General features: G+C 30.6%; 1 protein-coding gene across 1 annotated transcript in view; it reads left to right on the forward strand.

Moving 5' to 3' along the window:
• The window catches only part of LOC134715366 (uncharacterized), a 47,353-nt gene that overhangs the window by 13,939 nt on the left and 7,211 nt on the right, over positions 1-26,203 (forward strand). Inside the window, exons 10-26 of the mRNA XM_063577507.1 lie at positions 757-920; positions 1,931-2,030; positions 2,845-2,988; positions 6,743-6,848; positions 8,637-8,737; positions 10,074-10,163; positions 10,535-10,608; positions 12,726-12,819; positions 14,105-14,199; positions 14,782-14,887; positions 15,685-15,852; positions 16,182-17,522; positions 18,089-18,187; positions 19,227-19,370; positions 22,581-22,707; positions 23,455-23,552; positions 24,789-24,974. Coding sequence (XP_063433577.1) covers positions 757-920; positions 1,931-2,030; positions 2,845-2,988; positions 6,743-6,848; positions 8,637-8,737; positions 10,074-10,163; positions 10,535-10,608; positions 12,726-12,819; positions 14,105-14,199; positions 14,782-14,887; positions 15,685-15,852; positions 16,182-17,522; positions 18,089-18,187; positions 19,227-19,370; positions 22,581-22,707; positions 23,455-23,552; positions 24,789-24,974 — 3,237 coding nt within the window. The remainder of the gene's footprint in view (positions 1-756; positions 921-1,930; positions 2,031-2,844; positions 2,989-6,742; positions 6,849-8,636; positions 8,738-10,073; positions 10,164-10,534; positions 10,609-12,725; positions 12,820-14,104; positions 14,200-14,781; positions 14,888-15,684; positions 15,853-16,181; positions 17,523-18,088; positions 18,188-19,226; positions 19,371-22,580; positions 22,708-23,454; positions 23,553-24,788; positions 24,975-26,203) is intronic.

Here is a 26,203-nt window from a genome sequence, read left to right on the forward strand (position 1 = left end):
TTCATTCTTTACATAGACACATGATATACCATTATTGTTCATTCTATACATAGACACATGATATACCAGTATTGTTCATTCTATACATAGACACATGATATACCAGTATTGTTCATTCTATACATAGACACATGATATACCATTATTGTTCATTCTTTACATAGACACATGATATACCATTATTGTTCATTCTATACATAGACACATGATATACCAGTATTGTTCATTCTATACATAGACACATGATATACCAGTATTGTTCATTCTATACATAGACACATGATATACCATTATTGTTCATTCTTTACATAGACACATGATATACTATTATTGTTCATTCTTTACATAGACACATGATATACTATTATTGTTCATTCTTTACATAGACACATGATATACCATTATTGTTCATTCTATACATAGACACATGATATACCAGTATTGTTCATTTTATACATAGACACATGATATACCATTATTGTTCATTCTTTACATAGACACATGATATACTATTATTGTTCATTCTTTACATAGACACATGATATACCATTATTGTTCATTCTATACATAGACACATGATATACCAGTATTGTTCATTTTATACATAGACACATGATATACCATTATTGTTCATTCTATACATAGACACATGATATACCAGTATTGTTCATTCTTTACATAGACACATGATATACCATTATTGTTTATTCTATACATAGACACATGATATACCATTATTGTTCATTCTATACATAGACACAGTTTGGATATGACAGATGGCAGAGGAAAGAATTTATTCACATTGCAGAACTGATGAGGAAATTCTGGCATGTTGCCCATCCACATAAACGTAACAATCATATACAGTTTCTACAGACTGTTCATGATGATTATGTAGTACTCATGGAGAAATTATTGAGGTCAGCAAATTTTTCTTTTAAAAATTGTATCATAATAATGAATTTCATCACACAAATTTTATTTTTAACCTAAGTCTGTGAAAAAAGAAAATAGACTTTATAAAAGAAATCTTCAGTTTATCATTTGCTGTAAATATCTTTTTTTCAGAAACATTTTATAAATTTCCACGAATCTTACTCATGTAACTTGAAGAGCTAAACAAAATAATGCACATTTTTCTTTAAAATATTCTAGCAGTTAAAACATGATATCAGATTGGCATGAACTCATATATGATTAATTCCTGGGTTTTTTTCTCTTGTGAACAAATTCTTCTTTTTTCCTGTTCCAAAATTAGTTGTACAGATGTAATAATATTCACCCACAATAATGAGACGGGACTGCATAATAAATCAACTTTTATGCCCCCATTGCAGCAGAGGGGGCTTTACATTTTACCTCTGTTTGTTCGTACGTATGTCCCAAAGGAGGTTTCCGACTTTTAACTCTAGTTTGCTTCAACCAAATGTTATTTAAATAGAGTAGAATACTTCTTTTTCTAAGTTTAAGGGATGTAATAGCATTTTACAACTCTATAAAATTACAAAAAGAAGCTTTCAATTCTTATAACCCCTTCCGTGAAATTACTTGCTTCATCAAATTTTTGTTTGTTTTGCTATACACAGTGATGACATGGTCAAGGGAAGCAACTTCAAGCAAGTGCTGTCAGGAATGTTTATTATTTATTTTTCTTCAGAAAATGAATCTAATTTTGAATGCATATTGATGGCTGTCAGCCAATCTAATGTATGGATTCTTATGAAACGCATATATGTAATGTAATTATAAGTTAATAATTTGGAAATATTCACATCTAATTTGAAATGAATATGCTTTCACAAGAATTGAATATTGAGATTTTATGTGTTTTGAACTGTGTATAGAAAACTTGATTTGATTTGCATTTGCTCGATTTAAAGCTTTGATACATATTGATTGTATATGTGAAACCTATTCCTTATAATTTTAGGTATGAATCAGCCTATAGACAAGCTGACAATACACAAACCACACTATTGTCATCAGCATCAATCAGACTTTTGAAAGAATTTGGATTACGATACGGAGTAGTAAGTATTATGAAGTATGGTACTACAAATTCTGAAATTATTACATGCCTTTTATTAATGTGACTGAGTAAGTATCACACTAATAAGAACTCATGTTTTGATATCTGATTGATATATCTGTATGCCTAATACTAAACTTTGTCTTTTTCTGAAGAAAAAAAGGTGCGGATTATGAAAGTTTATTCCTTAAATGCATGTCAAACACTTTTTAAGCTTACTGGGTTAAATTGTAACAAGTTGTTTATTTATAGATTCTTACATTGATACCAGTGGATTATCGGATTTATCCAATCGAGATAGTTTAATTATCAATTTTAAAGTCTGAGCCGCCTCGGGATTGGATAAATCCGATAATCCACGAGTAACTATGTAAGAATCTGTTTCTCTAATGATTAAAAAGACATTTTCTTTTTTTGTTAACCGAAAATCCCCTTCGAGTGCCTTTCACATTGCACGAAGTTGTCAATTTCATTAACACCTGTTATCATATTTTGATTCATTCAGTTAGCTAAAAAGGTCATGACCCTTAAAATCATCCAATGATCTTTTGAGATCACCAGCAACCACACGTTGATTAAATTTTTTTTATACAATGGGTTCGGAAAGGGATAAATTTACATAGAGTAAGAGAAAAAAAATATATATACTGTAATATATAACGATTTATAATTAATTCTATAAGTATAAGTAATAATGGAAGATATTTTTAGATAAAATCATAATTAACCAATTTTAAGTTCAAACTTTAGGATATGTTTGTTAAAAAATTACTCTAGATATGATATTTGGATTACTTTTATGATCAATTTTACAGGGAGAGTTGTACAGAAGAATAGTCTACTTACGATACTTGGTCTCAAACTTTGACCCTTCTGTCTGGTTGATTCAGCATTGTATATTTGGAGTGATATTCGTTTTAGAAATTCTACCAAACCGTGAAGATATGGTCAGGAAAGAGGTTAGAAACATCTATTGTTTTTTTTTGGTACTTGAAAGGACATTAACAAAAAATGTGTAACACAAATTGGGTACTTTTGTACAAGAAAGTAGATTTAGACAATGTGTTACATCCCCTAATTGTTTCAGTGATTGATATACAGTTGTAAGAATATTACATGCAAAAATCAAACTCAAATTGAGAATTGAAATGGGGAATGTGTCAAAGAGACAACAACCCGACCAAAGAGCAGGAAGCATATTTTTTTCTCCTGCCAAACGAATACTACTTGGTACCAAAATCAAGCAAACCCATTACTAAGTTCAAATTAGTCATTGTAAGATAAGTTTCATGAAGAAAGCTAAATTGAAGCTTGAAAAGCCAAAGAAGTTTGAAGAAATAAAAGCCTTGAAAATAAAATTGGGTTAAGAAAATAGCCTAAACTGTTAAAGACATTCTTTTTAAGGATTTAGAATGTTACAGCCCGTAACAGAGAAGTGATCGAATTGGTGTTTCTTTACCGTCAAAATTAGCTACGTTATCGACACACTTAATTGAGTAGTGACCGAACTATTGGTACTTTAACGTTAAAAAGATTGACAATGCTGACAAACTTTCATGTGTCGATAATGAAGTTTAATACCGATAATATTGAAAATAATTCTAATGATATGAAACAAAATATGTCCATGCACCATTTCGATTGGGCGAAAAGTAGTCCTTTCTTCAAAGTCAGAACAGAAAAAAAGGTTTATGGAAGGACTTCTTGATAGTATTATTTCCTTTACAATTTTACCCAAAACTAAAAGAATTATACTGGTAAACAATTAAAAAGGTGTTTGATAGGAATGAAGTCCTTTATTTTTCGGACTAATGTGTACCGTATGTGTGATGGATTTGAATTCAATCAATAACTTTGAAATGTTTTCTCATATGTATACACAAAAGGGAGGACTGGTATTTGTACTTCTGTAAGAATATGTCTTCGTCCGTTTCATATGCCATACTTTTAGTATAGTTTAAACGGGAAAATTTTTTTCAGATATTTTTTTAATATGACAAAATAACGAGCAAAACTATTTCTTGCAATGGCACACACAGAGAATATTTTTTTTAGTAAAAATACGTTTGTATCAGGGAAAACATTTTTCAACATATAGGGGAAACGGATTTCCTAACCATTCACTTATAATATTCCGCATTTCTGATTTTTTGTTCGATAACTTAAATTATACGACTTTTTGTATGACTACGTGAACGTGTACCATTTATTTTTGCTGGTCTTTAGGAAGACAATTTACAATTGTGCAGTGAACGGAGGCACTTATACATAACCTTATAATTCTGTTTGGAAACAAAAATAAATTCCCAATATATAAATATACATGTATGGGTTCGAATCCCGGCGAGGGAAGAACCAAAAATTTGCGAAAGCAAATTTACAGATCTAACATTGTTGGGTTGATGTTTAGACGAGTTGAATATACATGTATGAATATACATGTAATATAATTTTTTATGTCGCGTACATGATTGGATTTTGTAGATATAACTACCGCACAGAAAAAGTATCATGGATTTCGAGGCTTTCATATTCAAGGTTTTGAATTCTACCCTTGTTGAAAACCTGTAGAGTTCTCTACAGTTCCTTAAAACATCAATTATTTTTTTGTAAATTGGGTGCCGTCTCCCTGAACATGCTAACGCTTAAGTCATATCTTTTCATTTTCATAATTTTTTCACTGTTTGTCTCTGTTGTCTTGATTGTTGGAACGATTAGTGGTACATGTATCTATCAATATTCACGAAAACTTTTTGAGAATTATGAATTATATTATAGTTCTTCTCTGTCAGATATGGATCATTACCAATGATAAAATGAAATGCCGTACATCACATCTTATAGAGGTTTAAATTTCAAATATTCGTCAATAACTTAAGATATATAGCAATTTTGTCTACAACATTTCAAATGTTAAAGGGTACATTTGTATTTTTTACTTCGATTTGAAGGAAATTTATATCAGTTTTTTCTGTGACAAAGTACAAGCATGTCGGTATTGCAACAATGTATGATTGACATAATCCCGGGGACATAATAAACAGATAGGTATGAAAAAGAAAAGATATGGGGTATTCTGTATCAGACGAAAGAAAAACTATTACAGTGTCGAATCTCATAAATATTCACAGTGCAAGCAGTGTATAATAAATAATCGGTGATTTCTAAAATTAAATGAGCCTGGATACAGTGATGCAAATAATTCTTTATAACAACTTTCAAAGAAACAATGTATAAACTACAGCATGTACAGTGCAATTCGTTCTTGTTGTATGTAAACGTAAGCTATATTTGCATTCTCATGGAAACGAAAGTATAGAGATTATAGACGATATAAAGAAAAAACTTCGACATAAACAATGAAAACTTACACATTGGACATGAAATATTTTGTCGATGAAAAAAATTAAATTATGTCACTTGTGAAATAAGTTTGTCGATAACGTAACTTATTCTGACGGTAAAGAAATGCGAATTCGATCACTTCTCTGTTACGGGCTGTAACTCTTGTGAATGTCAAAACAAAATTGGCAATTTTTTTTTTTTATATATACAATTTTTTGTCATAAATTATGGTAATCCATTGCATGTTCTTCTTTTTGTAGTTTATTAAGACTTAAAAAGTACAAAATTAAGATGATAAAATATTATTCATAATGTAGACACAATAAAAGAATAATAATATAAAAGAAAATATACAAAAGTCTATATAAATCAGGCATAAATAACTTCAATCCATCTTCTTTCTCTATATAAAATCAATTGAAGAAGACTACAAAGAAGTATTTTAAAGGTGTTTAAGTAATCAATTATTGATTTATGTTTCCTTGTTCTAAGTTGGTAACAGACTGCAAAACACAAGTAACAGATGTTATGTTTTGACATATTTTCCCCCAATCCAAAGTAGGCAATACCGTATAGCGGGTTATTTTCGCGGGTGTAAAATTTCGCGATTTTCATTGAATAAGGTATACGAAAAGTTTTGGCAGTTATTATTTTGGCGGATTCAACATTTTTAACATTACCTTTGCATGTACACTTATAATTGGCGGAATTTATTTTGGCGATTTTGTTCTATCCGCGAAAATAAGCGAAAATTTACACCCCGCGAAAATAACCTGCTATACGGTAATACATGCAATAAGAATAAATCATAATCTGAATAATCAGAACCATTAGTAATTATATACTAAATATGTTGTTATTCTCTTTCATATGCTTTTGATATTGTAATTGCCACTGAGGTAATATTAAATAGGTTATTTGTGGTAGAAGTCAATCATAACTATTGTTGGTTTAAAGCATTATAATGCTAAAAATACAGTTAAGAATAATTTTTGAAGACTCTTGTTTATAACAGTTACAGTAAATACTTTTCATAATGGATTTATAGATTGAGGGGCAATTTGTGACATAGTATAGGCACTGTCAAACCTGCTGATTTATTTATTGTAAACCATACTTATTTTATAATGATCTGATTCCCTCATATAAAAGATTGACTATTATCTATTTCTATAAATATATTTATTATTATTGATAGTTTTTTTTTTTAAGTCAGATTGATTTAAGTTAAAATAGTGCAATGTTCATGTTGCCACAAAAAAAAAGGCTTTTAACAGATTTTTCTTTCTTTTATTTTATACATGTTTGTAAGTACTTAAGAGAGAAAATGAAATTGTTATACATATAAAAAATAACATACCTTTTCAGTTGGAAATTCTATGTGACAGTATCAAGAAGTTACAAAGTAAAGCACTGACTACCTTATCTAACATGAAGAGTGTTTTCCCTGATAATAAGCCATCAAATGGTATAGGTTAGTATCATCTTGTATTATTAAAAATATTACCTACTGATTTAATAGTATAGCTTGATAGTTATTTCTTACACCTTGAAATGACTATAAAATTATATACGAATTAAACTTATTCCCCATTATAGGGAGAAGCACTGATTTACATCAAGAAAAACCTATGCCAATTATTTTTTTTTGTTGAGCCTGCAACTTCTGTTGCAGAAAACTTGACATAGGGAAAGTGATCTGGCAGAAGCGGTGGCAGTAGCTAACTTCTTAAAAGCTTTATATTTTAGAAGGTGGAAGATGCTTCATACTTTGTATATGGATGCCTCATGTCACAAAGTTTCTGTCAGTCACATCTCCAATGTCCTTGACTACATTTTCGTGGTTCATTGACTACTTGAAAAAAGTTAAGATTTTCTGTAATGTTAAATTCTCACTTATTATAAATAATAGGATAACTATATTTGGTATGTGCCTGTCAGACAGTTTTCACTTGACCTTGACCTCATTTCATGGACCGATGAACAAGGTAAAGTTTTGATGGTCAAGTTCATATCTGAGATACTATAAGCAATAGGTCTAGTATATTTGGTGTATGGAAGGACTGTAAGGTGTACATGTCAAACTGGCAGGTGTCATCTGACCTTGACCTCATTTTCATGGTTCAGTGGTTATAGTTAAGGTTTTACTGTATGTAATAGGTCTACTATATTTGGTGTATGGAATGTTTGCAAGGTGTACCTGTCTAGCTGGCAGGTTTGATCTGACCTTGACCTCATTTTCATGGATCAGTGGTCAAAGTAAGCCTTTGAGTTTTGATCTTTTTTCCTCATACTATTTGCAATATTTGTCAGTTGTGCAGGTTTTATTTGACCTTGACCTAATTTTCACATTTCATTGCTCAGTGTTAAGTTTTTATACGACCTCAAATATTTTTTGGGATCGTATAATGGTATGATGTCGTGTCAGCGTTTTCCGAAAAACACATTAGTTTCTGGATAATAACTTCAGTTTAAGTGAATAGATCTTCATCAAATATTTTCAGAAGGTTCAATACCACAAAAGAAAGGTTGGGATTGATTTTTGGGATGCTGTTCCCAACAAATTAGGAATTAGAGGCCAAAAGGGGCCCAAAACAAGCATTTTTCTAGTTTCAGGATAATAACTTGTGTAGAAGTATTTTAATTGCTCTGAAATCATACAGAAGTGTTTAAAACCACTAGTAGAAGGTTTGGATTCATTTTAGGGGTTATGGGGCCAAAGTTTAGGAGTTAAGGACCAAAAAAGAAGCATGTTTATAGTTTCCAAACAATTATGACAATAACTTGTGTTTAAGTGTATGGATCTCTCTGAAATTGTACTCCAAGTTTCAATACTGCAATAGAAAGCTTTCTTGGACTTCCTGGATACAGGTGAACCACAAAACTAAATGTTCAATGAATACCAAATTTGCAAATAAAGACAGCAATACCGGTATGTCTCCATCCTCTTGTAAAAAAGGGATGGGGTTCTGTTTAATTCTAAACAAGAAAAAAAATTATCAGGTTTATTTTTAATGTAAAGACAGGCAGTGCTGACATTTTTCCATATTGTCTGGTACAACTACTTTGAACAGTGAATTTTAATTGAATATATTCAAGCCTCAAGCAAAAAATAATCAGACATATGTTATATTTTTGTTAGTATATATGTTCATCTGTCTGTGTTTGTGTTTTCATGTTTTTGTTTTACCAATGATAAAATACTGCTTCGTAAATAATTTTTCAATGATAGATTGATTCAAAATTTCAATTTACATTTTAGATATGCTGATAAGCCTGATGGAAAAAACCTTGGAGGCGCAAGTTCATTTGAAAATTCCAAAAGTTGAAATGCTTGATGATCTCATTGTGCAATGCATAAAGGTAATTTCATCTATCCTACTGTATTCTAATACGGACAATAAAATTTAAAAGCAGAAGAATGAAATAGACAACTATAAATATTTTCATTTGGTGTGTATTTATTTTTTTAAGTTGTATAACCATCAGAGTAAAGTACTGCCATTTCATATTAAAGTCAGTATTTACGTTTCCCTTATTCTTCGTTCAATTTATCTCTTTCTTCACCCATTGTATAAAAAAAATTAATCCATGTGTGGTTTGTTTGAAATCAGTTCTTCATTGGTGAAAATCTGATTATGATGTTGAATTTTCCTGTTTTCCTCTGAATTTTCTATTGTGAAGGCATGAAAAAAAGGCAACCATGCCTGATGACATCACATAAAAGAACACATCTTTTTGCAGATCAGTTGCAAAGAAGGAATAAGTTTGCCTGCCTATTGTTTGAAAATCATTAGAGAAAGAGATTCCACCACCAAATCTTGTGAAATATGATATTTATACACTCTCGACAGTTAAATTTTAAACATTAAAAACGCCCAGGGAGCCTCATGTGTTAAATTTGAAAATTTAACTGTCTCAAGTGGATAAATATCGTATCACACTCTATGCAGTGGTAGGATCTATATTTATCTAATTCTTCCAATTGAAACTGTTCCCAACTAGTTGCTTATTTTTTTATAATCAATGAGTGCTTGATCTCAGTTCACCATTGGTCAATTTAATTTTGATGTCAATTTTTTTTGCTTTTTCTCTGAACTTCAAATTGTGATTTGAAGAACATATATATAAAGAATACATTTTTTGCAGATCATTGAAAAGAAGACTAAAATTTGTCTTTGTATTGTCTAAATATCAATTTCACAATTTCTTCTCTATTACATATCTAAGAAAGGTTGATATGATATTTCTCCACTTTAGTCAGTTGTGTTGTTTTGATATATTTTATTTGTAAATTAGAGGCTTTTTACTGCTTCAATTAATGAAAAACTGCTCAATCACATTCATACTAAATAATTTGTGTGTGTTTATTTTATAGAAATTCAGTGAATATTTGACAAACTAAGTTATATCAAATATTTTCAATTGATTATGAGATATAAAAAAAACACACATTCTTAACAGCTTTTAAGTTGTCTATGAACAATTGAAAACTCATACTTTACAGATATAGGAAGATGTGGTGTGAGTGCCAATGAGACAACTCTCCATCCAAATAACAATTTAAAAATAAATAAACCATTATAGGTCAATGTACGGCCTTCAACATGAAGCCTTGGAGATCTAGATGAACCTTATTGTTAATATGAGGGAAATTAAAATAGATAATTCATCACAAAGATAAATTTTCTAATTTTAGGAAACCTTCCTCCCATCTTATGAGAAAATGAAGCTTGTTGCAAAAACAGATTTGAAACAGGATAGAAATGGCTACCTTACTCCATCACTGGTATAGTATATTATAAAAAAACTTTTATCAAAGATACTAGATTTACACTTTAGTAGGCTTGGAGAATCATTAGTGCTACTTAAACCAAACAGGTTGAAAACAAACTCAATTACATATTGAAGAGCACTGTAAAATCCAATATTTAAAAAAGATTGTGCCTAATCTGGCTATGGTAATCCATGTTGTTGGTGTAAAATAACCTTACTGTTTTCAAAATGATTTTGACATTTAAATAAATGGTTTATTACTTCAATAATTTTACCAAAATTGACTGCATCAATGATATTTCATGTACATGTACTCACAGGAGTTATTTAAAACTTTATCTTTTATTTTTAGCAGCATTAAGTGAAATATATTTATTTCTTTAGTTGAATATGGTAATTGGGAAAATTCGAGACGAAGTTAGTCACTACAGGACATATTATCAAGGGACATTTAGCAGGTAAAATATAACTCTTCTGTAAAAAAAAAAGAAACAAAAGCAAAAAAAAAAAAAGAAGAAAGAATTGAGATCCTATGTAGGATATAGATATAGATATAGATTTAAGATTTAGATTTACACATCCTGATACAATGTACATAATATAACACACAATTACAATTCAATACATTAGTAATAGATAACTATAAAAGCCAGGCTTTAGAAGCTTATGAAACACTAACTATTTATACAAGCATATAAACATACAAAGAAAATATGAAATATGAATGATCTTTCTGAAATCTGAGGTTATTATAATTTGTTAAAACAGCTTATTTTTCTCATTTGTCTATTCTCTATTACAGCATTGTGGTAGATTTTGATTTAAAAAAAATGAATTCTTATTCAAAAGTAGAAATGTATGTGATGTGTATGAATACAGATATACATATACATGTAATTTTAATGCAAATAAGAAGATGTGCCAATGAGACAACTCTCCATCCAAGTCACAATGTGTAAAAAGTAAATAATTATAGGTCATAGTAATGGCCTTTAACGAAGAACGTTGGCTCACACTGAAGGAGTTGTTCACTCTAGTCCATTGCATTAATGATAAGTTAAAAGTTAAAATAAATATTCAAATCTGTGTAAGAGTTAAGTTTCTACATGCAGATTTTGTCTGCAAAGATTTCTCCATAAATAAATATCAAATGGAATTCATATATATAACATAATGTAATTCACATTTGATGACAGGCATAATTTGCTTCCCATAGGACAGAGTAATAGCAGATAAACACATTTTGTTTTGTATGCATACATGTATATATTGTTTCTATTTTTGTAATGCAAGGGTTAATAGCTCAGTAAATATTTATGTATCATATAGCAATTACCCTATATCAGGTAAATAAGAAGTACATGTACTTTTCTTTTGTTTATAATAAAAAAAAAATTGCTGATAAAAAGAAAAATTGCATTTTATTTTTTTAACTCTGAGTTCATTCACTCGGTTATTAGCTCACACTGACTTGTCTAATTTTGCCCTGACTGGCTTGATAATCTTGCTGATAAAGTCAATATCAAAAACAAAAATGCCAATATTCTATATTTATTTTACCTATCATATGATAATATACAAATACAGCCTTTGTATGAGGTCGATACAAGGATATATTGACCTGAAAGAAGTATATTGACTGAGGACGAAGTCCGAGGTCGATATACTTCTTTGGGTCGATATATCCTGTATTGACCTCATACAAAGGCTATATTTGTTATATTATTAATTTCCGACCATATTTGTATCAAACTCGTCATTTAGGTTTGTTGGAATTTTATAAATATTACAATTTGTCTCCTTGACAATAACAACATATTAGTTGTTATTTAATTTACTTTTTTTTATACATTTTATGTTTTTGAAGATTTTTTCAGTCAAATTATTGATCACAGATATCATGTGTTTCAAAACGTTAAACAATATCCTGAAATTCATTACATGACGTCACAAAGTATATCGGTTTTTAGATATTCTAAAAATAACCGTGCGATATGCATTTTGCAGGTCAATATGCTTTTTGCTATACGCCGTTTTCTCTCTACCTTCGAAAATATAGTTTAACATGTGACTATACCTAAACGAATCAAATTTGTTAAATAATACAAATTAATAATATTAGATAACAGAGAAAACATAAACTGTATAGAAAGTTTCCACTTGGTCAATCTAAATCATGTAATTGACAAACTTCATATATATGATTGGTTTTAAATTATCAGAGTACTTTGTATCAACTGAAAGCTTGCATTTGTATTAAGGATTTCATTCAATTTACTGTTTTATACATTCAACATTACTATGGTCTCATGATAGTTTAAGGCTTCTATTCAGAATGCTTTATTCAAGCAATATTCCATTGTAAATTCTTTAACTTTAATTATAAATTTATTTTATAATGGGTAACTATGCAGTAGCATTATGCACTGTTATGAAGTGAGTATCCATATATAGGGGAGATAATTATGACTATATTTCTGAATATTTTCATATTGTCTAAAGCACACTACTTTTTATTCTTATAAAAAGTAGTCTTGAAAAAGTTTGCATAATTTGTAATGTTGTCTCCTACCAGATATTGTAATGTCACAGAACTAGCTGCACAAAGTCTTTACACACTGTTCATGGATGATTTACAACTGTTTTTCAAAGTTTATGATGCTCAGCCAGTAAGTACATGTAAAAGATTTAATGTTCATTATATTTCTTAATTAGAAAAAAACAAATCCACCTCTCGTACCAGATCCTCTTATTTTTATATATAGAAACAAAAAACCCTCACTGATTTTCAGTGTCCCTTAACCAGAAGTCCTTAATCCACACCTGTTTCCTTAATGGGGAAACTTAGCCAATGTTTCATTGACATTTTCATAGGAGGAATCTGAATATGCTTTTTTTTAATATCAACTACTCCTACAAATCTTAATCCAGAGCCTTCAAACTTTCTATGAATATAAAGATAAGAAGATGTGGTATGATTTGCAATGTGACAGTTCTCCACCAGAATGCAAACTGCAATAGGTCATCATACAGACATCAACAATGAGCAAAACCAATACAGCATAGTCAGCTGTAATAAGGAATTTGAACAATTCAAACTAGAAAACTAATGACCTGATTTCTGTACAAATAAATGAATGAAAAATAAATATGATATACAGCAGCAAATGACAACCACAGGATTACAGGCTCCTGACTTGGGACAGGAACATACAGAATGTGGCAGGGTTAAAGTAGAATGTTGGTCCAAGAACACAGTTTTTTCGTTGTGCATTTCATTTAGACAATAAATGTAAATTAAAAATCCCACTTGTGCTTTCTCAATAATATTTTTACAGTGTGTTTTACTACTTTTGGGACAAATTATATTAAAATAATAAAAGTATAGAAAACTTCATCAGCTCTAACTGAAAATATGAACAATTTTATGTTAAAGGGATCTTGAAATCTTTTGACAGCTTCTGAAATGCTAATTTTAAACCTTTTTTCAGCTGTACCAAATCACTTCTTTACTTTAAAATTCATGACCCAAATTTTTAATTGGTGTCATTTCATCCCCCTACTTGCTATTTGAGGCATAAATCATGAAAGATAAATTTCAAAGAGATATAAAAAAAAATGGCTAGTAACACACTCCACACTAGCCACTATATTTGTAGAACAAAATAATCAAAGGATGATAACTGTGTTCTCTGACCTGTTGGTTATAACATTGAAGCTGTATAAATTAAAGTGTGAGTAAAGATAATTGCTTTATTTATTGCATGGCTTATAGATAAGCTTTTTTGGAATCAAATATTATAAAAAAGATAGTTAAAATTTTGTATATGAACACGTGTTGGCCTAATATTTGTATGTACAAAAATCCAATGGTATTTGATGATAATAAATGAAGTTTTGGCTTTTTATTGCTTATGTTAGCCCTAAATTCAAAGGATTTATTTTTATTTACAGACAAGTAAGACAATAGATAGACAGTTGTTAGGATTGGGGTATAGACTACATGACCTTGACAATGACTGGAACCAGTATGTATCTGGACATCCAAGGTAACTATTGTGAGGTTCTGAATATCTTTGACATCTTTTTGATTGTTTATTCTTTAACACCAGTTGTGATCAAATTCAATTATAGTTATATATATATATATGAGATTTCTAAGAAACACTGTGTTATAATATCATTTGGATAATCAATGAAAAGAAAAACAGTCATACATGGAAATCAAGTACAACATGAAAAAAATCAATGAGATAGAAATAACGGAAACATATATTCCAAATATATTTAGTGGCCGTCGGCTGTTTTCTACTCTTTGGGATGGTTGTCTCTTAGACATATTCACAATTTCCATTTTCAAATTCTCAAATATATTTAGATTGGGACGGAAGCTACCAGTAGATAAGTATATGGATTGTAGTTCATCTTATTTCATTAAATTCCTAATGAAATTCCTTGCCTATAATATTGTTATAGTTTCTATTTGTCATTTAGTTTTTAATGGGAAAGAGGATTTAAAAAGAAAATAACGAAACATTTACTCTTTTAGACTTATCTTTTCTTGATGTGTATTACATTCTATAATTTTGTAACAAAAAAAGAATTGAACATACAGGATTTTTATATTTTAGCTCTTATTTATGGAGAGAATTTTTCTACAAACAGTCACTTCACTGGCTAAGTATATTGAAGGCACTCACACAACAAAGTGTACTGCTAGCAGTAGGATTAGATCGTGTAAGTAAATCTTTTGTATTCTAGCTAAACTGGAGAATTTCGGATAATTTATATATCCTTATCATAACCAACACTGTAAACTCTTGATATATTAATGTTTTGTCTCTTTTTATAACTTAGGAGAGATATATTTAAAAAATGTGTATCGGCTTAAGAATGACATTTTAATCTGTTGTCACAGGATTTCAAGACAGAATGATTTTTATGCCCCACCTACGATAGTAGAGGGGCATTATGATTTCTGGTCTGTGTGTCTGTTCGTCTGTCTGTCTGTTTGTTTGTCTGTCTGTCTGTCCGTTCGTTTGTTTGTCCATCTGTTCGTCCGTCTGTCCCACTTCAGGTTAAAGTTTTTGGTCAAGGTAGTTTTTGATGAAGTTGAAGCCCAATCAACTTGAAACTTAGTATACATGTACCCTATGATATGATCTTTCTAATCTTAATGCCAAATTATAGTTTTTACCCCAACTTCATGGTCCACTGAATATAGAAAATGATAGTGCGAAGTTCAGGTTCAAGTTTTTGGTCAAGGTAGTTTTTGATGAAGTAGAAGTCAAATCAACTTGAAACTTAGTATACATGTTCCCTTTGCTAAGATCATTCTAATTTTAATGCCAAATTAGAGAATTTATTCCAATTTCACGGTCCACTAAACATATAAAATGATAGTGCGAGTGGGGCATCCGTGTACTGGGGACACATTCTTGTTAAATGTCGATTTGTGCTCTTTTTCTGTTGAATTTTGAATGAGACCCCCTCCTATCCCTCAATTCTGAAACAATAGTTGATCTCTTTTTCAGTTTACTACCCAGTGCTTTGATGATATTGGATCAACATACCAAGTATCATTAAGCTCTGTATCCAGTCCCAGAGATAGAACAATGTCTTTGAAATCAATAACACCATCCATCAACAGTGCATTCAGTGGACTAGTATCATCTAACTCTACACCAGTTTACAGTAATATTGTAGGTACATGTATACTTAAAACCGATATAGTTTTTACACCGTTTTATATAGATTTTTAATTCTATTACATTGATATATATTTTTTTGAATTTTTAGCAGCATAGCAAAGTTATTCTTATTTGGATTATTAATGTTTCGCCATTATATATTTTTTTAAATCTCTGTTAGTAATTAACCTTAAGGTAGATGAAGTCCTTTGTCTGTAAATTGATTTTTTGTTTTTTGGTAAAAGATTGTTTAATATTCATACATGTGAGTTTTTATCCCCTTACTCTTTCCTATAGACAAGTGTTCCTATGTTAACTGTGTTATATGTTTTTTTCTTCAGTGGAGTCATCCTGGTGACGTATCCCAATCAAATGTACAAACCTCAGCTTTCAAACCAAAAACTTCTGAATCAATAAAGACAACCAGCTCTTTCAACCATAGATATAACCCAGAGACAAGATCACTCGATGGAACAGAGGACACTGAACATCATTTAATAGAAGAAGCAGAGGCTGTCACATTCAGTTCACTTAGGTCATGTAGTTCACTTCCAGATAACCTCAGCAAAAGTTACGATCATTATTTGAACGTTCCTCGAAAAGTGCTCAGTCTTTCACGTCAAATTGACACCAATCAGAATAGACAGTCTGATGAGAATCAGGAGAATGAAGAGAGAAGTAGAACTTTGGCTGAAAAGATAATGTATGAGATTTCTCCCATGGAGGATTATAGAAGGGAACATGAAAGTGAAGAAAAAGAAATCACTATAATATTGGATAAAAAGAAAGACAAAAATATTAATCCAATAAAAAAAGGACATAAAATTGAAGTTGTTGACAGTTCAAACAGTTTAGAAAATGGTGACAAAGAAGATACTGCTAAAAAAGTTGAAAGTGTTGAACAGTATTTCAAAACAGACAATTTTGAAAATGATTTCAAAAGAGGTGATGGTAGAAAAGAGAGTGTTGAACATGACAATAAAATAGACAACTTTGAAACAACTGTCAAAATAGATGATGTTACAAAAATAGAATGTGTCGAAAAGGATTATGGAATAGATAAGGTTAAAATTAATGACAATGAAGGTGTTGTAAATGATAAAAACACACACAATGATGAAAAGGGAGAGAAAGCAGACGACATTGAAAACGACATCAATGAAGATGACATTGAAATGGATCATACTGATTCAGATCATTCAGATCATTCAGATGAATTCAGCTTCCCTCCATTGTCTGAAATTGCTCAAACTGATGACCAACCTAGTCTTTACCAAGATCCTGTAAAAACTGTGATAAAAAATGTTGTACATGAGGAACCACGACCTATTAAAACTGTACCACTGGTTCCATATTCAGATTCAGATCAAAGTGAAAATGTTGGGAACATAAAAACTGCCAGTCCAAAACTTATTAGGCCAATAGCTCATAAACTTAAAGCAGAACCAGCTGTTAGATCAATATCGTCGTGTAGCAATGCAAGTTCAAAGGTGAAGAAAACTGCTGTTCTACCTGTATCTGGTTCAGTTCTGGATATAGTTGTTATTTTACAAAGATTAGTGGAATTCAGTCAAACATTATGTCAGTCATTTGTTCAGAGTGTGTGGACAGTAGGGACATACCAAATGGCTTCTATTTCTTCTTATGAAATGAAGAGGAAACTACATGAAACAAATATAAAGGTACAGTGATTCATATAAATATGTATGAATAGTTTGGATGCCAACCATTCATCTTTTTTTGTTTAAAATTAAAAATGGTTTGGTTCAAAATTTCTAGTAAGAAGATAATTATTCCAGAAGGAAAGTGAAAAAAGTTTCAATAATAAAAATGCTGTGGAGAGGGGTATAAAATAGATACAGCAATGAGTTTAAAAAAAGGTCTTATTCCTGTATAACATTAATAAAAAAAAAATGACTTTGAGTATACAGATTTGTTGGTTCATAAAATAAAAACTTTCCCTGCACATAAGATAAATGGTGTCTTACAACACAAAATATGATATATTAAAAGATAAACATTTGGTATTTGATAAAGATTTGTTTTTATCTTAAATGATATGAACAGAACTTGTTATTTATTTTCAATTTCCAATCATATAATTTATTGATAACAACGTGTTGTCTGTCCTAAAATAGGTTGAATGGATGCTTTTTACAATCTTTTTTCTGTTTTTTGAAATAGATAACATTATTTTTCCATCAAACTTTTGCTATCAAATGTTTATGGATTAATCTTTATTTTGTAGATGATGAACAACATTCTTCACTTGTATGCAAATAACATTTTATGTTTTGACTTGTGTGGAACTACAAATAGTGAGGCAAGGAAGTTAACTGGTTCCTTGGTAAGTACAAAATGTATCTTTACTCTCCATTTACCAGTTACCAGTTAATTAAAATTCAAAAGAAATTAGGGTAAAAACTACATGTAAAGCATGTCAATACGATCTAGCATGAAAAATACATTACCATAACATTTTCTTTTGCATTTTGTTAACTAAAGTTTATAATATCAAGCTACAACTTAAGACGCTATTAAACCTATTTGAGCTATTACAATATCAACATCTGAGTCTTTCGATGTAGTATATCATTTTATTCTGGTATCACCTAAGTTGATCAAAGGTATACAAAAAAAGCATATTAATTTACATGAATATTTGTTGAAGAAGCATAAATATGAGTTATATTACAATCTAATCAGAAACAGTTTAGTTGATAGGTTAACATCAGAGAGAATCCAGTTTGTCATTTATAATTCTAATAAATTGGCACATTTTATTGATTGCCAATAAAGAGGATCCAGTGATTTATTAGTATTTTTTTATATACCAAAAGTAGGAATATATGGCATCCATCTTGTTTGTCTGTTTGCTCATACCCAATTTTTATTCATGATTGGACGATGCTAAGCATAATATGATGCATTCTTGTTTATTTTTCATCCTATTTGAATCAGATATTTCCTTTAGATTTCTTTTGTTGATAGCATTCAGGAACAAAAGTTACATTACAACAAATCTTGCGTATCTTGTTATTTCTATATATGCTATATAGAGCTTAAGTGGCTGAAGAATTGAACTTTTCAGCAGGTACTGTGGGTTTATTTATTTTCATGTGTACCAATTTTTGTGGATTGAAGAAAAACTGTATTTTCTTGGATACCTGATTTAGAGATTTTGCAGAAGTTTGCTTATAAGCCTATTGAAATTTTGTTATCTATTGAACATTTTAATTTGGTTCAATTATACATATTAAAATCCCTGAAAATAGGTATTCCACTATCCATGAATAATAATGAATCTACAATATTATCAATGGATTATGGTTTGTTTGATAACAAGGTTTAGAATTTATTGCTGTATATTTGTTTTATAATTTTAGTTAATGGATGACTTGCAGACGATGAAATCAAAAGACATGATCTGGGGATGTCGTCATAATTTGTCTGGCCAGAAAGATTGTTTCCATTATCTAAAGAGTAAAGCAGAGTTGTTGAGTGATCGATATGAACCTGTTACTAAGGATGTAAGAAATTTATTGAATTTTAAGATTTGAATTAGATGACAAATCAAATATTTTTGATAACACATTTTTGATATTTTTATGAGTATTTGTGAAAAAAGATAATACGAAGATAAACTAACTGCTAAATAGGAGCATGACAATTATAGTGAATAAAATTGAGAATGGAAATGGGGAATGTGTCAAAGAGACAACAACCCGACCAAAATAAAAAAACACAACAGCAGAAGGTCACCAACAGGTCTTCAATGTAGCGAGAAATTCCCGCACCCGGAGGCGTCCTTCAGCTGGCCCCTAAACAAATATATACTAGTTCAGTGATAATGAACGCCATACTAATTTCCAAATTGTACACAAGAAACTAAAATTTAAATAATACAAGACTAACAAAGGCCAGAGGCTCCTGACTTGGGACAGGCGCAAAAATGCGGCGGGGTTAAACATGTTTGTGAGATCTCAACCCTCCCCCTATACCTCTAACCAGTGTAGAAAAGTAAAAGCATAACAATACGCACATTAGAATTCAGTTCAAGAGAAGTCCGAGTCTGATGTCAGAAGATGTAACCAAAGAAAATAAACAAAATGACAATAATACATAAATAACAACAGACTACTAGCAGTTAACTGACATGTCAGCTCCAGACTTCAATTAAACTGACTGAAAGATTATGATTTCATCATATGAACATCAGGCACAATCCTTCCCGTAAGGGGTTTAGTATCATACCATCATAACATATATGAGAAGAACATAACCCGTGTCATGCCAACAACTGTTTTTAGAATAAATGTGTTTAGTTCTGACGCAAAGACCTTATCAGTGATTCAATATTAACGCCAAAATATGCAATCTTTAATGACTTGACAACAGTATCGTAATTATATCCCTTCTTAATAAGTCTATTCAAAGGTTTTGTAAGTTTATGAGGTGAATACTGACACCTTTGTGCTTTATAAAGAATATTTCCATAAAAAATTGGATGTGAAATACCTGAACGTATAAAAAGTCTGCATGTTGAGCTATATTTACGAATGATGTCTTTATACCGATGATAAAATTTAGTAAATGTTTTGACTAGTTTGTGATATCGAAAACCCTGGTGTAATAATTTTTCAGTAATACATAAATTTCTCTCGTTAAAATCTAAAACATTGTTACATACACGAGCGAATCGTACAAGTTGAGATATATAAACACCGTAAGATGGTGACAAGGGAACGTCACCATCTAAAAACGGATAATTAACGATAGGAAATGAAAAATCATCCCTTTTATCATAAATTTTAGTATTCAGCTTTCCGTTAGTGATATAGATATCAAGATCGAGGAAAGGGCAGTGGTCATTGTTAGTATTAGCTTTATTTAAAGTGAGTTCACCAGGATAAATTTCATTAATATACATACTGAAGTCGTCATTATTGAGAGCCAAAATATCATCCAAATATCTAAAAGTATTATTAAATTTGTATATCAGATGTTGTTTTGATGGGTCTTTGCTTATTTTTGTCATAAATTGTAACTCGTAACAATACAAAAAGAGGTCCGCAATAAGTGGTGCACAGTTAGTCCCCATTGGAATTCCGATAATCTGACGATATACGGAATCCCCAAAGCAAACAAAAATGTTATCTAGTAAAAATTCAAGGGCATATATAGTATCAAAGCATGTCCAATTAACATAGTTTTTTTGTTTATTGCTACTAAAAAATGACCTAAAAGAGTTTGAACATATATATTCACATTCTGATTTTGTGAATGCCCATTTAATTAGGTGTGTGAATTTTTTCTTAATGAGAATGTGAGGCAATGTGGTATACAGGGTAGAAAAATCAAAACTTTGAACAGATTCAAAATCACCAATATAAGCATGCAATTTATCAAGTACTTCCAACGAGTTCTTGACACTCCAAAAGTAATTTATTCCACTATTTTCGAAGGCCTTATTTGAACAATTTATTATAAGGTTTTTAATTGTACCAAGTGTGCTGGTAAGAATAATAGACAATTTAGTAGTTGAACAATGACTTGAAGACGAAATAAATCTATATTTGTAAGGGGTTTTGTGTAGCTTCGGAAGCCAATACATAGTTGGAACTTTCATTGTATTTGGCTCTGCTTGTAAAGCGGAGGCTAAAAGTTTATGTTTGTTACAGATTTAGTTTTCTGAAAATGGAGTCAGTTGGAATGTTGGTGAATTGGTGATTTCCTTTTTCAGAACCTCGATGTAAAATCAAAGCCTTTATTGACATACTTAATTTTAATAAAATGTTTTTTATGATCTTCAGGGCGATCAATTTTGGGAAATAATTTAGAATAACAATATGCCATAATAATTTGAACAATTTCATACTTAGGACTGCTATATGAAATTGTGTTGCAATCCTCCAAAATTTTATTTAACTTATTAACCGGTAACGAACAGAGTTTTGTTAACAGATAATGTCTGCCGTTGTTTTTTGAAATAGAAATTAGGTCCGAAATATTGGTATGATTGGCCCGAAATTTTCTTTGATTGCGATTTGTTCTACAACCGTGAGAACGGTTTTTACGAACAGTTTTAGAAACAATATCCAAAATGTTAACGGAATTGGTTCTAGATATATTACCAATTCCCATGATATTATCATTTAGACCGAGAGGGTAAACTGTCTGTAATTTTTTAATCCAATTTAATTCAATTATTTTCCGTGATCGTACAAACTTTGAATGCGATTCACCAGGCTGCTTATTTACTACTTCTAAAGGTTGAACTGCTAAATATTTAAAAGGATGGTTGTGCTTCTCATCCCTTTTATCATATTTTTGGTATTCAAAATTTATAAGTGATTTTGTCTATGCTGAAATCCAAATTTTCTAAATGACCAAATTTGCTGATTTATATGTGAAAAACTTCTAATTGCTGACTTTTCTTTAAACTTTATCACTGCCAAGCAGAACTTCTGGACGAGCTAAATTACAAGCTCCAAATTATTGTTAAAGAGTAAAATTCTTGATTCCTGAAATAAGTTTCTAAAATGGTCTAAAGATAAAATAAAACAATAGGTAATAGAGTGGAATTTAGTATGATATAATATATTGCTTTACATGAAATTTTACTCTTTTCACAAGTTTGAAAATGAACATAGTTATTATTGCTTGGATTTTTGTAATTAAGAACTAAGTGTTTTTGGATGAATATTTGTAATGTTTTTAATTGAATGTTTACTTTGTAGATGTGCACTAGGATCAATAATGTGTTCATGCTATTGGAATGTATAGATGTCTACTATAAAAGATTAGGAAACATTTTTAAAGTGACAACAGAAGTCACACATAGATCACAGCAACAGAAAAGCACAGGTATATTGTTATTCAGCCTTTGTATAATATAAAAAAGAAGATGTGGTATCACTGCAAATGAGACAACTCTCCACAAGAGACCAAAGGACACAGAAATTAACAACTATAGGTCACTGTACAGTCTTCAACATTGAGCAAAGCCCATAATGCATAGTCAGCTAATAAAGACATCGAAATGACAATGTGAAATGATTCAAACGAGAAAACTAACAGCCTACTTTATGTACAAAAAATACCCCTGTTTCACAGCATGTCTTACATGTAAGATAACTGTTTAAACTTATTTTGATAACTATCAACAGCTAATACTTCAATTTGTCCATTGTATACATGTACATTTCAATATTCCTGTTGGAAAAAATCTAAAGGATAAGGATTATAACGAAGTACTGTGTATTACCTTATAAAATTAGGGGAGATTTCAATTAAAAAAAAAAGATCAATTTTTCACTGTGTCATCCAATTAAGGGAAATATTAATTTTCTAAGAGAAAAATTACTTGTTAGGAAAACTTGATTAAAGATTTTTGAAAATCTAATTGTAATTATATAGATATGTTTTCACAATGAAAAATCTTTCATGTTATTTTATGCCCCTTCCATAGGCAACAGGAGATAGATTATAAAACTATTCATTGAAATCTCAGCAGATTAAGATTTACAGATTAAAAGAGATGTAGAGTGTGAACTGTATCTTTAGGTATTTAATGAATTATGACTTTTTTTCTACTTTCCAATATTTATACAGATAGTGATGATTGGAAGGAGCAGACGTCCCAGAATCCATCAGATTTCTGTCATATATCACATGTAGTTAGTGTATTGTGTCGAATTATGGCCTACAGGGTAACTATCTTAGTAAGGTTTAAACATTGTATAGTATCATATCATCAGCAGACAAAGGCAAGAAAAATAAATAAGAATCATTAAAAATTCATTTGTTCTGTTATTTAAAAGGTTGGTTCAAAATAAAAATCATGTATTTGTCATTTGGTCTCTGATGGAGAATTGTCTCATTGGTAATCATAGCGTTTTCTTATACTTATTATACCCAATGCAACGAAGTTGCAGAGGGTATAATGTTTTTGACCCGTCTGTCCGTCCGTCCGTCAGTCCTGTTTCTTGTCAGCGCAACTCCTCTCAAACCACACAACAGAATTTCACGAAACCTTTTTAATTGAAAAGGACATATTATATTAGTTGTATGCATTTTGACCAGAAATTAGGATTTAATTTATTTCTAGGAGTTACGCCCCTTTGAACTTATTTACTTTAATGTACTACTGCGACAGTTTGTCATCACAACTCCTCTGAAACTACACAACAGAAATTCATGAAACCTTTTAAGATAATAAGGACATATTATGTAGTTGTGCATATCGACAGGAAATTACAATTCATTTTTTTTTTCAAGGAGTTACGCCCCTTTGAACTTATTTACTTTAATGTACTACTGCAACAGTTTGTCATCGCAACACCTCTGAAACTACACAACAGAATTTTATGAACCTTTAAATAAGAACATACTATGTAGATGTGCATATCGACAGGAAACTACGATTCAATTTTTTTTCTAGTAGTTACACCCCTTTGAAATTATTTGCTTTAAGGTACTATTTCAACGGTTTGTCATATCATCTCCTCTGGAACCACACACCAGAGTTTCTTGAAACTTTGTAGATAATAAGGACATACTACGTAGATGTGCATATCGACAGGAAATTAAGATTCATTTTTATACCAAGGAGTTACGCTCGAACTTATTTGATTCAATGTACTTCTGCAACAGTTTGTCATCTCAACTCCTCTGTAACCACACAACAGAATTTCGAGAAATTTTGTAGATAATTAGGACATACTATGTAGATGTGCATATTGGCAGGAAATTATTATTACAATTTTTTTTCTTACACTTATTTAATTTCTCCAATGACAATGTGGGGACGTGGGGTATGTGAGCGTGCTCACTAAGGTTCTTTATTAATATTAAACAGAATCTTAAACAAATAAAATCTATATAATTTTTCTTGAATAGTTGACAAATTATCCTGATTTTATTTGTTCATATTTTTGACTTTATAGATAAATTTATTTGTGAATGATGCAGTGACTGTATTACTATCCCTGAAGAGACTATTGGTACCAGTAGAAGTATGCCTCTTACCATTAACACAGTTCCTACAGTCTTACATTAACTCATTACAAGAATGGTTATACAGAAGCTGTTATAGAAGAGTCATGGAATTTCTCTGGATCTTTATAGTCAGAGTAAGTTTAACATAAAAAAATCACAGAATTGAAGTAGTTCTTACCAGTCTTCGGCTGTTGTCTGCTCTATTGTCGGGTTGTTGTCTCTTTGACACATTCCCCATTTCCATTCTCAATTTTATTTCGTGAAACATATGTCATTGATTAATATTAGCAATGTCTTAATTGAGTTCAAAAATCAGGGGCGATCACTCATTTTTAAGAGTTAGGCTCCTTGCAAATATTGATTATTTAGAAAATTGCATAGTTATAGCGCTCTAATGTGTACCAAACTAAAATTTATATCATAGGTTTATATCATTGATGTTTTTGACGTGTTTGAATATCAGTGCCAAGCAATAGACCACTTTCGAGTTCATCCGTCACCGGAAAAAAACTCGTCAATTATACACGCCTTTATGACGTCATTTACCAGATAGAGGGTGTCGCCTGTATCCCTGCACTATTTACGTTCATCAAGTGTCTTAGTGATTGTCATTGTGCAGGATAAACTAGAAATAATGGTTGTTCTGTAGGTACTTAATGACAATTCCCTAATGACAGCAATGCTGATTGTCAATTTTGAGAATTCAATTTGCCGAATAATACGTACAATAAGGAATTATAGTTTCTCCAACCACTTGCTCAACATTTGAATGGAAGTGACGACGCCCCTAAACACACAAGTGATGTTCACTTAAACCAGACTTTTTAACGGAAATGCATAGAACTTAAAAGTTGTCTATTATTTTTAAAAGAGTTATGCTCCTTTGAAATATTGATTATTTGAAAAATTGCGTTGTAAGCGCCCTCATGTGTACAATTTTTATGACATTTATATTGTAGGGTTTATATCATTACTATCCAGAACAAATTCAATAATCAGTGCTGGTCAATTGTTTTTTTATAGAGTTGTGGCCCTTAGAAATACTGATTTTAGGGAAAATTGCATTGTTAGTGCTCTAGTGCGCCAGAATTTTTTAAAACTTAAATTATAGGCAGTGGTATAATCAATCATTTTTTCAACAAAAAGGGGGGAATGGTACCCTTTGGAACTGCCTATGATAAGTTTATATTAACAATGTCTTTGAAAGAGAGACGAAAGATACCAGAGGGAGAGTCAAATTCATAGTTTGAAAATAAACTGACAAGGCCATGGATAAAAATGAAAAAGACAAACAGACAAACAATAGTACACATGACACAACATATAAAACTAAAGAATAAGCAACACAAACCCCATCAAAAAC

Source organism: Mytilus trossulus, chromosome 4 (genome assembly GCF_036588685.1).
Source record: "Mytilus trossulus isolate FHL-02 chromosome 4, PNRI_Mtr1.1.1.hap1, whole genome shotgun sequence".
Taxonomy (NCBI): domain Eukaryota; kingdom Metazoa; phylum Mollusca; class Bivalvia; order Mytilida; family Mytilidae; genus Mytilus; species Mytilus trossulus.